This window comes from Equus caballus, chromosome 1 (genome assembly GCF_041296265.1).
Source record: "Equus caballus isolate H_3958 breed thoroughbred chromosome 1, TB-T2T, whole genome shotgun sequence".
NCBI classification, from domain to species: Eukaryota; Metazoa; Chordata; class Mammalia; order Perissodactyla; family Equidae; genus Equus; species Equus caballus.
In genome coordinates, this window is record NC_091684.1 from 92,352,398 (window position 1) to 92,369,421 (window position 17,024).

Genomic DNA, 17,024 nt, shown 5'->3' on the forward strand with positions numbered 1-17,024 from the left:
ACCAGGAGGCTTTGGGGAGAAAAAGGAAAAAATAAAATCTTTGAAGAGAAAAAGAAAAAAAAAGGATATCCAAATAGCCAACAAACATATAAAAGGTGCTCAACTTCATCAGTCAGAGAAACGCAAATTAAAACCATAATGTGATGCCACTACGCATCAACCAGAATGACAAAAATTTAAAAAGGACCATACCAAATAGTGGCAAAAATACGTAAAAACTGCAACTCTCGTTCATTACTGAACAGAATGAAAATTGGCTCAATTATTTTGAAATCACTTTGAAAAACCAACAATATCTAGTAAAGCTGAACAAAAGCATACCCCTTATCAACACCCAAACATAGGAGATATCCTTAATAAGTAAATATTAGCGGAGTGTTTTAAAAAGTAATCATTACAAGATTAAGAATAGGTTATCTTCGTTATTCTTAGCTCTAGAACTACGAAATTTTAAAAAATCATGAGTTATTTTAAATGCAGTATGATCACATTAAATGTGTTGCTGGCCTATAAAAAAACAATTCATCACTTTTAATATCTCAATAAATAACTGAGGCCAGACACTTGAAATGAATAACGCTTTATAATTGTTTTTTCAGTTACCAACAGACCTTAGTGCTGCAAGCCCTGCAGGGACAAACTAGAGAAAGGCCTGGCCGAGTGCCAACAGCTTCACCTTTTTGCTGAGATTCATGTTCTCCATCTTAGCCTTCAGCAGCTTCATCTTATTCATAGTTATTGAATTTTCAATTATCTGTTGCCCAGAAGGAGAAGGCTCAACTTCTTCATCCTCATCAGTGTACAAATTATACACAGAACCACCACTGCAAAGAAAACGAGAATTTCTATTGAGATGTGCTTGATACCTGCCCAATAACTAAAAATACTCTATGTGCAATAGAAATGACAGATGCTGCCAATGACAAAACAATAAATCTATCTTGTCAATGTAAATTTAAGGCAAATTTATCTCAAAAAGTATATTTCTTAGGAGAAAACAAATAAATGGGGATAAATATCACGATCTAGCATTACTGAAAATTTAGTACAGCTGAGCTTTTCTGAAGTCAGTATACCATAAGTGAAGAGCTTTTGGCACCTGTTGTATCATTCCCTTAGAAGCAAAATCCATTTCCACAAGAATTTTCTGATTCCATTTTATCCACCATGGCTGATAATTGTGAAACCTAGATCATAGTCTGATCAGATTTCCACTAACCAGAATGAAAAAGAAATTGATGCAGAAGAAAGTGCAGATTTTTATTCACCCTGAGAGGATTCTCACTAAAAAGGGAACTCATCCATAGGTGTCATCAGAACATTTTCTGTTCTTAAAAAACAACAACAAAAAAATAAGGATAACGAGACTTTTTTCAGTGTGTTGGAAATGTAGCCACCTAGAATACATAGATTTTAAAATGAAAAGAGACACTTCGGTCCAGTCGTGACACAAATTACTAAACATGGAAAACATTTCAATTACTGGTCCATCACCATGACATTTATTCATACCTTAACATAATTAGGTTTGGAGCCTCTTCTCTTTGACTGCATAAGATAATGACACTTACCACACTATCATCACCTTTATACTTACATGTCTATCTTTCCTTCTTACTGTCCCATATGTTAGCAAGTTGAAAGCACATATTAGGCCTTATCCATATTCCTAGTCTTAGCACCTGGCATTGTGCTTAGCACATACGCAATAAATGTTTGTTGAACTGAACACAAACATTATTGAAATTTCATTCAGCTTTTTCAATAATGGGAAAATTAGAATGGTAAGGGTTTGAAAGAAAAATGAGCTCAGCATATTTGAAAAATGACTAAAATTTTAAATAGAGCAGATTAAGAATGTGTATTAGTTACCATGACTGACTGACTTATAGGAAAACCGAAGTATGTATCTATGCTAAAGAAGTATGAAGGTTAATAAGATTTCAATATGGCTGTAAGAAACGGAAACAATTTAGGATGGCCTTAATAGGGCATATTCCATAACATTTCTGAAGCACATACTATCACCACACAAAGGTCAAGGAGAGAGTAGATAGCCTCACTCCTAAATTTTACAAGGTGAACTGATGATATTTTGAAATCGTGGGTTAATTACACACAGAGTCAGCATGGGTATCAGAAAACAATGGCAGGAATTGGTCTCCATAACCAATTTAGTCCCTAGTGGCTGACTCGTGGCCATGAGTCCTACTGTTGTAGATGCCTACCACAGCATGAAAATTGACATACCGAGATTAGCTTTGCTACCATTTACTGAATGCCTACTCTGCCAGGCACTTTCCACATATTATTTCTAATCCTCACAAAAACTATATAAGGTGATATTATATCCCATTTTATAAATGAAGAAACTGCAGTTGAGAGAGGTTAACTGATTTTGTTCAAGACCAGACGGCTAGTAAATAGTAGACCTAAAATTTAAATCTCCCATCTGTCTGGTTCCAAAGTCTGTTCTCTACAGCACCTCCTGGTGCTTTCCCAGGGACCAAACAACAGACCTTACTTAGTACCCAAATAAGTGACAGAACTATAGTACATGAAGGCTCTTGTCTTGAGATTACCTATATCTGAAAAGGAGGGCTGAGTGAAGATTTTTGCCAGTTCACTCTTGGAGTTGGAAAAAATGATTCAAGTATATACTCTCTATGCTTGGTTACCTTGAAATATTTTAACTCTGAGTACTTCTCTGTTATATCCTGTGGTATTTTAAGTACCCATGCTGAATACTGAAAGAGGTTTCTGACTCAACATTCCTGATATAAAAAACTGATTCTTTACTGCCTTCCCACGGAGAACAGTGTGTGTGTGTGTGTGTGTGTGTGTGTGTGTGTGCGCGCGCGCGCGCACATGTGTGTATATATGTACACAAAAAAGTACAATCGTGATAAATATTTCATTTGACGCATTTTAAAGGATAAAAAACACTTTTAAATTCACCTAATTTTTTCAAAGAATCACATCATTGTGTTTTCTCTCACAAAGCATAAACTCATGAGATCAGTTAGAAGCCAACCACAAATTTTCTCTAAATGGAAAGATGTTATCAGACTAGGATAACATAGTAATTTATAAACTTAATCCAAAAATATCCTTCTTTATATTTAAATATTCTAAATATTTTCTTGAATTTCTAAATATTTTCTTGAATGCTACATTTAACTTTTTATAAACCTTTTAATCTAATAATATGATTAAAGAATAAGAGATGGGCAAATGTCGTATTTATTTCAACATGACCATTGTTCATCCCAAAGCCAAGTCTTCATGTGACTTTCACAGACAAGTTACCATTTAATTAAGTCTTAAATGCCTCCTTTTATTTCCTTCCACTTATAAAAGCAGTAAGGTGGCAGAATTAACCAAAAAGATTTGAGACTAAAAATGACTGATACTAGATTTTGTATCAGAATGAATCAAATAAGCACCCAATTCTCAATGTTTCTTCTTAGAGAAGGAATTAGCAAACTACGGCCACAGGCCAAATTCAGTCCGCCATTTATTTACGTGGCCCATAAGCTAAGAATGGTTTCCACACTTTCAAATGTTTGAAAAAAATCAAAATAATAATCCTTTATAAAATTTGAAAATTACATGAAATTCAAATTTGTGTCCATAAGTAGGAAGTTTTATTGGAACACGGCCACACTCACTTGATCACATACTGCTTACGGCTACATTTGCACTACACTGGCAAGAGCTAAGTAGCCACAACAGCGATTGTATATGGCTCTCTCACTGGTTTGCACTGTGGCTTGGCACAGTACAAATCATAGCGGCACAGCCATACTTCAACGGTATTTTGAGTGCCACGTGTATCACTGTACCATGAGAGGTTTTTTTTATTACCAATATATTACCCAACATATCAACACAAGAGTGGACTTGCAAAATTGCAGTTTTAAGGCAGAGCAGAGAGTGGATTATTCTGTTATCTATTAAATAGCAAAGCATTGTGTTATTATGCAATGACACTACAGCTGTGCTAAGAAAAACAACGTATTTGGACATTACCAGACTAAAGACTCATCACAATACTCCCAACTTGCAGGTCAGAAAAATTAGAAAATTTTAAATAAAAAATGAAAATGAGACTGCAACCAAAATAAGTTTCTGAGTGGCTTATTTACTAGCCATGGAAGGAAATCTGCTTACCAATAGTGAATTAATTAAACCATGTTTAATCATAGCAGTTGAAGAAATGTGTCCCGAGAAAATAAACTTATTTAGAGACTACTCCTTCAGCAAGAACAATTTCTCGAAGATTTGACAACATAGGAATCAACATCAATAATAAATTAAAAAAGAAGACAAATGGCAAAAATAACCAAAACAAAAAGTGACAAATGTTAGAGGTTGTGGAGAAAAAGGAACCCTCATCCACTGTTGGTGGGAATGCAAACTGGTGCAGCCGCTATGGAAAACAGTATAGAAATTTCTCAAAAAATTAAAAATAGAAATACCATATGACCCAGCTATCCCACTACTGGGTATCTATCCAAAGAACTCGAAATCAGCCATTCCAAAAATCCCATACACCCCTATGTTCATCGCAGCATTATTTACAATAGCCAAGATGTGGAAGCAACCTAAGTGCCCATCAACTGATGATTGGATAAAGAAGATATGGTATATATACACAATGGAATACTACTCCGCCCTAAAAAAGGATAAAATTGTCCCATTCACAACAACATGGATGGACCTTGAGGGTACTATGTTAAGTGAAATAAGCCAGATAGAGAAAGATGAACGCTGTATGACTCCACTCATAGGTGGAAGTTAAACATATAAACAAAGAGAACAGATTGGTGGTTACCAGGGGAAGGGGGGGTGAGGGGAGGCCACAAATGGTGAAGGGATGCACCTACAACATGATTAACAATAAGGTACAACTGAAATTTCACAAGGTTGTAAACTATCATAATCTTAATAAAAAGTTAAAAAAAAAAGACAACAAATGACTGGGAGTCGTTTTCCTTGGCTTTTGATGAGTCAACATAAATTATCGATACTGTTGAGTTGTTTTTGTTTATTCAGGGCATCAATACCAAGTTTGAAGTGACTGAAGAACTAGCTCCGATGAACAGTCTGCATGAAACAACTACAGGTAAGAATATTTTCAAAGAAGTTCCTAAAAGACTAATTCAGTACAACTTGAATCTGCTACAACTGATGAAGTAAAAAAATGTGTGGATCAGAAAAAAAATTTAGTTGGACAAATTTAAAAAGCTAATGAAATTGTAAAGTGTTTAAAGCTATAGTTATTGTATTATTCATCAGCAGGTATTGTGCAGTAAATATTTGAATCCATCGTGTATTATCGAACCAGTAGTGTCAACGGTAAACTTCATTTGTCTCATGTACTTAACCATTGGTTCAAATGGCACAGCAGTAAGCAGTTTTATTGTGATTTGTTTTTTTTAGCTCAGGGCTGACATTGAATTTTTCTGAATGAGAAGAACCCCCCCTCAACTGCTACTGTCAAACACTAAATGCCTTTGGAAATTAGTTTTTGCTGTATACTTGATGATGTTTCTTAATGAATTCTGCTTAAAATTAAAGGCAAAACAGTACTTACATGAGAAACTTATACTGCAGTAATGTCATTTTGACAACACCTAGCATTACTTTGAATCACATGGATGGCACACTTTCAAAAGTTAAAAATGAAGTGAGATCTCCATTCCCACACAAATTTCCAGCACATACTTTCTGAACTCAAAGTATACTCCCAGCAGCGTTTTCATACCTCGTTGTGAGTTAAAAGAAATCTCCATATTTCAAAATCTATTTAAACGTGTAATTGAGGAGTTCCACCTATCTTCAACTGGACACGATTAATCTGCAACGTAATGACATGCTAAATGCAAAAAGCAAGAGAAGACTCTAATACAATTCTATAAATGCCTTCCAAGTGATGGACATGCTCAGTTAAAAGCATATGCTCGTGGACTGACATCAGTATTTGACAGTACCTGTCTGTGTGAAAAGAAATTTTCAAATATAAAATACATAAAATCTCATTACAGAGCAATATTAACAGATGAACTTTTGCAAATGATTTGCAAATTTGAAACGCAACAGTAGCTTTCAACCCCCAGTAAGTAAAATATTACTCCCACAAAAAAGAATTCCATTCTTCTCACTAGTAGACCTGATTTATACACACAGACACTCAAAAGTATTCAATTATTATTATTTTGAATTTTGTCAATAAAAATTTTGTGGAAATTTGTTTTCTCTCTTATTATGTAAATACCTACACAGTATCTTTGATTTTATCTCTTGGCCTAAAAATCCTCAAGTGGCTACCATCTGGCTCTTTACAGAAAAAGCTTGCTGCCCTCTGTTGTAAAGTAAGAAAGCCTCTCCTAAAAAAGGCAAGATAAATGTTCTTCAAGGTATCACCAGAGAAAGTTTTCTAGCCCCCCTTTCTCATTCACCCTATTCCTTGTCCAATTCTGGTAGGTAAATAGAAAGGAAAAGAAAAATTTAAAAATTATCTTGAGAGGAATAGTAACCAGCGATATTTGGGCTACGTCTTAACCACAAATAGAAGTTGGCTGGGGAGAAAATGGAGTAAAAGGAGGAAAAGACATTTCAAGCAAAGGGAAAAAGATGTGCAAAAACATGGCATAATGAAAGAGACCTTAAAAACTGATGATGACAGGTTATAAAGGGCCTTCCATGCTAAGCTAAGGAGCTCAGGTTTTCTTCCTTAAGAAAGAGGAACCAACAGTGGATGTGCTAAGGAGAAAACCAAAATGACAGTGAAGCTGGCACATGGAGAGACTGGTGTGAAAAATTCTATCCATGGTCCAAGTGAGGGACACTGGACTAAGGCTGCAGCCCTCACCGCTCCCTCTTCTCTACTTCTAGCCCACACGTTTATGCCACTTTTGAAGTGCTAACCAGATCCTGACACATTCAAGTCAACATCCGTTTGTCACCATCTGCTCTCTGTGGCCACAAAGAAAGGGTCTGACCTTTTGTTCCACATAACACTCTGTGGTGGGGAGAATCCTAAAGCAGCCCCCAATCCCCAATCCCCGGTGCTCACATCCTGGATATTCTCCTACCCTTGAGCTTGGGCATGACCTATGACTTGCTTCTAGCCAACAGAATATGGCACAGGTAAAGGGATCCTGCAGATGTAATTTAGGCCCCAAATCAGTTGATTCTGAGTTAATCAAAAGGGAGCTGAAGGGAGCTGACGGGAGCCTCTAGCCAACAGCCAGCAAAAAATCAGGGCTCTCAGTCATACAACCGCCAGGAAATGAATTATGCCAACAACGTGAATGAGCTTGAAAGTAGATTCTCTTCCTCAGTTAGGCCTCCAGATAGGAGTGCACCTTTGCCAAAACCTTGAGTGCAGCTTTGTGGGACGAGCAGAGCATCCAGCTACACTGTTCCTGACACACAGAAACTGTTCTCCAGACTCTAAGTTATTTTTTCTCTGAATGGTTTTGCCACTAGCTTTTTCTATTGTGGGATTAAATTTAGTTATCTGTAATATCTTTCCTTCCTTTGTCTGCTTGGCAAACTCTTACTCTTCTTTTAAGGTTGCTAATTCTCAGAGGTTGTCCCTAACTCCTCACCTTTCAGGCAAAATGAAGGCCCTCTCATCTGGTTTTCCAGAGATGTTGCTATCTCTTTATAACAACTGCCGACATTATATCACAGACACTATTTTAGCAGATTGCATGCTCCACGAATGAAGGGATGATTATCTTTATAACTCAGTGCCTGGTGCAGGGACTGTCTATAAATGTCCAGTAAATGTTTAGTGACTTAAAGGGAAAGGAGATACAGAATCATAGTAAGGGGGACCTTCTCTAATTCCTTAATTGTTCTACGGCCTAGCTAAGTCCCTTGAAGTTGTTTCCCTCAGATTTTAGAAGCAATATAACAACTCCTTCCCCTTTTAGAGAGTAGGAAAACAAGACTAGAAAAGTAAAGAGATTTATCTACTTTTAAGGAGCCGAGTTAAATTTTGAAAAAAGATAGCAATTTTAGGTTTAACACTTTCTATTACGCCAAGGTTATAAAATAACACACTATTACAATAAGACTCCCTACTCCATAAGAAATTTCAGTTTTAGAAATTACTAAGTATCAACCATATGAAGGAAAATTTCAAAATTACATACCTGGGGCAAGGGGCATGGGGGAAATGCAAGAAATTTAGTCAGTCTTGTGAATATAGTAAGATTATTTTGACAACATAACGTAAGCATAAGGTTTATGGAATGTATCATACAACGTTCTCCTTTTCTAAGTGAGACATGCAAATGAAAACCTATTTACCTTAAAGATTCAGATAATGGTGTTAAAGTGCCATCTCCCCTATCTACTACACGAAAGAAATTCAATTGATCTCCTTCTCGGTATACCAAAAATGTAACTTTTTTGTTGCAGGAGGTCTTCTCCCAGACCTCATCTCGACTGGAATCCATGTACTCAGCCATCTCCCTAAGTGGATCTTCCATAGGAACTACAAATGGAAAAATTGATAAACAAGCTTTCAATTTATATCACGTTTTATGCATACTGGTACAGTGACAGAACATAATGTGCTGAATTTGAACAACCACCCTGTGCATACAATACATACATGATATTCTTCAAATAAGTTTCTGGTCTTTTTATAGTTAATACAGCATTCTCTATGTTGTATTAATATGAAAGAAATAAAATGCATTATTATGATGTTATGTGCAAAGACAGGGCTTAACCAAATATATGAGGTTTCTCCTGTGCCACTAGTCTATTTGTGGATTCTGTGACATAATCATCTATGATTATTTTCACTTTACACCTTCTGCTTCCTATATTTTCCAATACTGGTTCCAAGAATCAATAATTAAAAAGCACTATAAATGCCACTTACTTTAGATTAAACAATAAACACACACACACATAATTGGGAGACACGTTAGAAATTAGAAGCAAGTGAATTCCTCTTTGTCTTTCTGGTTTTATATAAAGGTCAATTCTTCTTGGAGCTGTTTCTTGATGTGAAGTTAGGTAGTAAAAGTACACAATAACTCAGAACACAAAGGGGCCACTTAGTGTACTCAAACTGCAATGTGTGCCGTGGTTAGCATGTTGTTTCTTGAAAGCATCCTCCCAGGATCCCAACTGTCCTGGTATGTATCCACGCGTCCAGTCAGAGCACAAGGACCAGGGCAAAGCCCCCAGTAGTGGTAGGCTCTAGCTGCCTGGAGTTGTCTTCAAGTTTGAATAATATTGCAGCCATCATTACAACCCACTCTTGTCCACAGCAGCCACAGATTCTGCTCCTGTGGTGGAAATGGGCCTCAAGAGATTGCCGACTCATAGGGTGAATGTTCTAAACGCCCCTGAACCCAAGATTTGGGAGTCCAAATAATGGTTACAAGGGAAAAAAACGTTTGCTCCCAAAGACATTCTCATGTCAAGCTGCAGAAACAGTCGCTCTTTCCTAAAAGAGGCAACAATTTCTCAAACTCCATACCTGTCATTCAAGTAGCTTATATGTTAACAGAATCCAGTGCTGTACTACCCTGTAAAAAGTCATAGCAATAAGAAATACGAAACTCTGAAAGTAACAAAGTAAAAACATCAAAAATGTTCCCATATCCTAAACTCAATTTCACCACTACTAAAACACAAAAACTTTAGAAATTATAAGATTTAGTTTAATTTATAAAAATATTTGGATGTTTTGATCGACTCTTTCATAGGCATAAGATATGTAAATATTAAAAGACATTTTTAAAACAAATTCTTGCCATTTTTAAGTTAATGCTACACTTTCCACATTACATTAATAAGAAATAAAAACTATGCTACTGCCATTACTAAAGCCACATGAAAGACTTGCTTAAACCAACAAAGCAGACCTTACTTACGGAGCCACTGGGACAGAAGACATATATGCACATGTGTGTGTGCAGGTACACACTTTCTCCTAACAGAAAAATCATTTAGATTTCTTCAGGTATAAAACATTTTATATATAGTTTAGGATAAAGTTAGTTTTAGAAAGTATTTTCTTTGCTGTTTTGATACTGGTTCATTCATAAATAATTTTAAAAGCTAAATATTGCTGGAACTCACATGATAAAGGCACTTTCTAAATCATAATTTTCAAGTACAACTAAATAAATATGGTTTCTCAAATACAATATGGAAAAGTTCTAGATCTGGGTACGGTTTTTCTTTTCCACAAAGTTTTCAATGATGTAAGGCAGACAACAGTAAACTTTCAATTTTAAAGACGTTGATTTAAAACAAGCAAAATTATTAAAAACTCAATTTAAAATATCAAAAAACAGACAAGTTCTAGACATGGATTTTTCAATTCACAAACAAGGCACAGGAAGTTGTAGGGAAAGAAAAGCATTACACAGCTTCAACTACCAAAACATAAGGATGCCCTGCATTTTCATTTTTTTAAAAAAGTAAAAAGAAACCCATATATTTTTAACTCAGAATCTGTAACACTTATACTCCTCCTCATAAATATAAAATAATTTGAGTCCTAGTAAGAAAAGTAGGTGTTCTGATTAAATGCCCTGGTTTAAGGATAATACTATACACAAAATAACCAACTTTCAAAAATATAATACAAGGGAATTCACATGTCATTAAACACTATATAACTCCATCTTACTATAATGACTCAGTAAACACTTTAGGGTCCTTGCACTACCATTAGAACCAGTACTGTAAACATCACCTTATGTCACATAAGTGACAATTAACAGCAAGTCCCTGATATGAGGAGTGCTAGTTAATCAGTTCTAACATTATCTTTGTTTTTTTAACCTATTCAAAACAGTGCAACAGCCAAGTAACCTATCTCACGAACTCCTCTTCAAGTTGCTAGGAAAAAGAGAGTAATAACCCTATGTTCTAACCAAAATTATGAAGCATAGAGATAAAAATCTGACTTGTGGAAGTAAGCCAGCAGAGGAATTAATACTTAAGCTTCAGTTTAGAGGTTAGTGGAGGATCAAACAATTTTTAAGGCCTTCCCCAAAATGAGGCCCACAGAGCAGGACTGCTCTGAGCAGTCTCAGGATGCCTCTCCTTGGTGGGGATTCATGTGACATACCTGAATCAGGGACCAGTGTGAACACAACCAGTTCTCCCATGCTTAGAGCTTTCTTGCTAATTAGTCTTTGCTCACATCCTCTTCTCCGAGGGCCCTTCCACACCTGTCCTCCCAGTACCCTACTTCTAGACTCTCACACTACCCTATTTCCCCCATAGCACTTATGACTACTTGAAATGATGTCGATTCTCTAATGTTTACTGTGGGCACTATCATGAAGCAGGGACGACTTCTCCCATGGAACACTGCACTGAACATCTAGTAAATGCTCAAAATGTATTTGCTGAATGAATGAACAGACTTCCAGAGACCATTCACATCCTGAAAAAGGGTTCAACAGGGCAATGATAATATCCATGAAACTCAAATGCATCACAAACCAGGCTAACAGGCATCTTTGGGATTTTCTGTAAGCATCATTGCCCCAGGAGATGAAGACTCAGTGGATAAAAAAAAAGCAACAAGACTGGTATGAACCTACACAAAATGATAACAACATAATATTCATACTATGCTATCCCATTTTCATTCCCTATACTGGTGAGGTTTATTTTTAAATCTCCCTGAATTGAATCAGGAATCAAGAGATTTTCTGGAATATGACTTCCTGCCTCTGTGCATTCAGGCTTTAAAGAACAATGCCTAGAGAAACAAATGTGGTTCTTCCAAGAGCTAATAGCAGAAAGAGAACCTGGCTAAAACTTGAAGCTATAAAAACACCAACTGGCTTGGGCCAATTATTATTGTCAAATTGCTTTAATATACATAATTTTAACATATGCCTACCTCTTCTAGTATTTATAGGTCCGCCACGCATAGCCAATACCAGCTTCAAGGTACAACCTTCTGAAATGCTGTGGATAGTTAACACAAAAATAAACCACAATCATCAAAATGCATTCAGTGTTAAATATATACATAATTATGTGCTGGTTTATCAAGCATAGTGCCTACCCTCTGAAATACAAAAAAAGATACAGCAATGTGCATAAATATAAATATTAACTTATTTACATGTATAAATAATGAGAGTAAAGAAGTTTTCATAATCCTTAATATGACATGAAATCTCAGAATAAAAGTACTGCAAAGGACCTCGGAGAGGTCTAGCCTTTTCATTTCACATGTAAGGAACAAGAGGCCCTAAGAACAAGAGAAGCTTGTCCAAGACCCACAGTGTTGGAAAATAGCAGATCTATTTAACAAAACAGAAAAGTAGCAACTCCACAAGGTCTCCTGATTCCCAGTGCTCTTCCAGCTATTCCACATTGCCTCTGACCCTTTTGTTCTTTAAGAGTAACAAATTACGTGAAAGAAGGGAGAAAGACAAAGGGTCAGACACTGTATCTGCTATGACCGGTGCTCACAGAGTCACTTAGTAACAGAAGAAGGGCTGAATGAAAAATGAAAGGCTTGGTGAAGAACAATACTGTCTCACCCAAAACTCCTGTGAAAATGCAAAGAAAAGGAATGTAGCCAGGTGAAAATGGGTCAATATTCAAAAAAAGGAGTAAGGAAGGCAAGATCAGAAGAGGAAGATCTAAAAAGGCAGGGGATAAATAGCTGGGCATGAATAATGAAAAGGTAGAACAAAGAATTGGAGGACAAAGACCAAGCAGTATGGGGTACTGAGCCAACACATCTCGAAGTTTGGGTTTTACACTGAAATCCAGGGATCAGAACTATTCAGAAGAAGAAGAGACACGATCTAAGGATTCAGAAGAAAAACACTATCTTATGGAGTCGTAATACTGAGCATCTATAAAACAGCTAATAAGCAATTATACTCACTTGTAATCATTCAAGCAATATTCATCTTCAAGTTCCATGTTATTCCAAATTAAGTGCTGCTGACAGATGGGAATACCTTAGGGGAAGGTTATAAAAAAAAAATAGTTAAAAACTCAACAAGAACCTTCGAAAGAGTATGATACAAAGCTATTTTATTAAAGAACTAATAACAATAAATTAAACACACTTCTAAACTGAGTGCTGGGTGCTTAAATTTACCTTTTCATTATTTATCTTTTCATTATTAAAGTTTACAGAATCATAGGTAAAAGGCATGGCTAAAAGCATATGTAGTCCAATCTACTTGCTTTAAAGAAACCAGTATGTTAGCTCAGAGAAAATCTTCTTCAGCAAAAAAACCCTCTCTGGCCTTGAAACAAAGTATGACATTAGGGAACCCATTAAAAAACAAGATATCATGAAAACAGCCCTGAAGAGTTTAAGATTTAAGGCCTAGAAGACAGTTCTAAATGCTGCAAAGTAGTCCTCATTCAGTTATATTCAGGGTTAAAAGTATATTATGGGAGAGAGGGGTGTGAGGTGGGAGGGGGTTTAAAATGTACAAACTCCCAGACATAAAATAAGTCATGGGGGTGTAATGTACAACATGGGGACTCTAGTTAATAATACTGTGTTGTGTATCTGAAAGTTGCTAAGAGAGTAGAACTTAAAAATTTTCATCACAAGAAAAAAGAATTTTGTAACTATGTATGATGATGGATGTTAACTAGACTTACTGGGATCATTTCACAATATATGCAAATATCAAATCATTATGTTGTACATCTGAAACTAATAGGTCAATTATATCTAAATTAAAAAATACGAAAGATTTAATTTAGTTTACTGTCCTGAGGGGCTTATATTCTAAAAATTTGTTCCCTGAGTGACATGCCCACTTGGAATAATGATTATTTATATGTGAGTTTATTTAGTGATTAAGACGGCATCTTTCATCTCTCTTCTGAATGGAAAGGCCAATAATCTTGAAAAAGGGCAGAAAATATAATTTCCAATTAAAAAACATTAATACATTAGAAAATTCCCTCAATTTCAGTGTCTGTATGTAATTATAGTTCATTATTGTATATTAACATGCTTTTTTGTAGAGCCGGGACACTAACTACAGAATAAGTCAATCTTGAAAAAAAAGGATACTATGGACAATTTTCTAAGGCAGAAAATTATGGTCTACAACACACTTTCTTTACATTTCTGAGATGTTAAAGGAATATAAGGTAGAATTCCATACTCCAGCATAATTAACTTCTTTTTTCTTTTGCAAATTGCACATTTGAATGTCCCAAGAAAGTCTGGACTATACTAGCCAGAGAATGACCATTATCTACTCAACAGAACATTTAACGGACACTGATATTGATGAAAACATTTTTCAAATATCTTACATACTGCCTTCTGAAATTACTTTTGCTTATGACACTACAAAATAAGTTGACTAGAATAATAACAGTAGGTGGTGTATGTGTTAGCATTTATTATTATAAGCCACGCATTGCTGTAAGTGTTTGACCTGTGTTATCATAATTCAACTACAACAACAATCTCGTGAAGTGGGCATCAATATTATGCTCATTTCACAGGTAATAAAACTGAAATACTGAGAGATTCAGTGACACACAGAGAGCATGCGGATTGGAGATGTGAAGCCTCAGCAGGTTCACTGCAGAGACTGCACTCTCAACCTTTACGCTAATCAGTCTCTAGAAAATCAGCCTCCATAAAGCACAAGTAGCTATCTGGGGGATATGTTTCAGTAGTGTTGCCTGTTAGTAGACCTGAATGTCTACTAAATGTTCAACAAATGCTCCAAAAGATCATCATGGAATACAGCCCACAGGCATTCAGCGAGGACCAGGGGCAAGGGGGTAGATACGTATATCGACCATATATCTCCTGAATGGAAAAACTCTCTTCTTTTGCTTCCAGCTAAAAAAGAACGCCAGTAAGGAAAGGTTTTCAAGCTAGAAATTATTACATGTTAAAAGTATTTTAACATTTAAAAAAATACTGAGATGTGCCTAGGTCATCTTTTCAACCAAAATTATAGGATTCTGGGGCCAGCTGGTGGCACAGCGGTAAAGTTCATGTGCTCCACTTCAGCAGCCTGGGGTTTGCAGGTTCAGATCCTGGGCACGGCCCTAGCACCTGCTCGTCAAGCCATGCTGGTGCCATCCCACATAAAATAGAGGAAGATTGGCACAGATATTAGCTCAGGGCCAATCTTCCTCACACAAAAAAGAAAAAAAATTATAGGATTCCATTAGCATAACTAGATAAAGCAATTTGGGCAGGTAATACCATGTGTACATTCAACCAACACTGTACAGCATTATTCTATAATGCAAATTTTAGAACTGGACTGAAGACAGTAACACCACTGCTTAGCCACAACTCTTGTAATCACTTTTAATGAAGTTAGCCATCATTTAGCAGGCAAAAAAAAAATAGAAGGTTGCCAGGCAAGACAGGGTGGCAAGAAGCATTAAGACTGAGCCATGGTCCTGATGGCTACCTAAGTTGCTAGATGACTTTAAGGAGGTCATCAACCTCTCGGAGTCTTACCGTCCTCTCTTGTGCATTAAAAAAGACTAGGTTTTCTACCATGCATACTTTTATAATCTCAAATATATAATGCAAACCAACTTTGCTTTAAGATAAGGTTGCCAAAGTTAGCAAGTAAGAACCTGGCAACCCTATTTAAGGGTGGCCATTTGTCTTTAAACCTCAACACTTATTTCTTGTACAACTAAATCCAGAAAAATTAATTCCTATAAAACAAACATATCGTCCAAAAAAATAGATTATATATACAAATTTTCTATTCAGTGCTTTCAAACTTTTTACAAATTAAAATATTTGTTTTTTATAAAAATAATAGTCACTGTGAAAAACAGAAAACACAGAAATATATAAAAGAAAATAAAAACTACATGTAATCCTAAAGCCAGCAGAATCTATTCTTAACATTTTAGATATACTTCCTTTTAAAATTAATTTCTTTAATAAAATGGGGTCATACTTTGTGAGCTGTTTTATAAACTGCTCATTTTTTTATATCAATAAATAAGAATATACATTATGTTTAGCGACTGGATGGTACTCTAATATATGTTTCTGTCATAATTTATTTACCCAGTCACCTAAGACATATCTTCATCTATCCAACTTTTCACTATTATAAACGAAGTTGTGATAAGTGATATATGAATGCGAGTGTATTTGCGAATATATACTTGTGTGTGTGTGTGTGTATTCATCTGCTCACACCAAATAATACCACAGACTGGATGACTTAAACAAAAGAAATTTATTTTTCACAGTTCTGGGGGCTGGGAAGTCCAAGATCAAGGTTCCAGCAAAGTCGGTTTCACTCTGAAGCCTCATCTTGGCTTGTGGGCAGCCAGCATTTTCCTGTGTGCTCACATGACTTCTTCTTTGTGCGTGTGCACAGAGAGAGGGGGAGTTCTCTGGTGTCCCTTCTCATAAGGGCACTAATCCCATCAAGGCAGTTCCAGCCTCATGACCTGATCTAACCGTAATAATGACTCAAACATGTTTCTTTGGTCTTTGTTAGAATTTTCATGCAAATATGTGCGTTTTGAGAAAATGATCATATCTGCATTTAGAAAATAAACCAGAATCAACAGGATTAGTATTATTCTGTAATGGAAACTTTAGAACTGGATAAAGTTTATTAATTATTAAAAAAAATTTTTTAAATTAAAATGGATAATTAAAGACAATGGTGAACCATAGCTCCCATCTCCCAATATTCCTCCAGAACTAGAAGGGAAATTAATCTACACAGAAACCACATCCTCAGCCCTCATAAACTGAAGACAGAGAATGTCCAAACTTCAAAATAACTGGGAATAAAAAAGGGGCAATCACCCAATCCCAGTGGGCAGTCTCATATTCCCACCTCTGCAGGGTTGACTGAGAAAAAATTCAGAGAAGACAGAGAGGGAAGCTAGCAATGGCACAAAAGCTCAATATGGAGGAAATAGACAAAATTACCTCAAAAACGAAAAATAAACTACAAGTTACCAAGAGATAAGAGACTCAAATACATATTTAGTAAGGGACAAGG

At 35.9% G+C, this 17,024-nt stretch overlaps 1 protein-coding gene across 9 annotated transcripts in view; it reads right to left on the minus strand.

Moving 5' to 3' along the window:
* Positions 1-17,024, minus strand: part of ZFAND4 (zinc finger AN1-type containing 4) — a 102,786-nt gene that overhangs the window by 24,214 nt on the left and 61,548 nt on the right. For 6 of the 9 annotated variants that reach the window (XR_011423857.1, XR_011423862.1, XM_014733975.3 and 3 more), the window contains 4 exons: positions 12,914-12,989; positions 11,909-11,976; positions 8,329-8,515; positions 677-824 (listed from right to left, as the gene is read on the minus strand). Coding sequence is in view for 7 of the 9 variants with exons in the window: in XM_014733975.3 (XP_014589461.2) it covers positions 677-824; positions 8,329-8,515; positions 11,909-11,976; positions 12,914-12,989 (479 nt within the window). In the remaining 2 variants the exon portion in view is untranslated. The remainder of the gene's footprint in view (positions 1-676; positions 825-8,328; positions 8,516-11,908; positions 11,977-12,913; positions 12,990-17,024) is intronic. The other 3 variants (XM_070229410.1, XM_070229430.1, XM_070229418.1) reach the window with 1 other exon arrangement.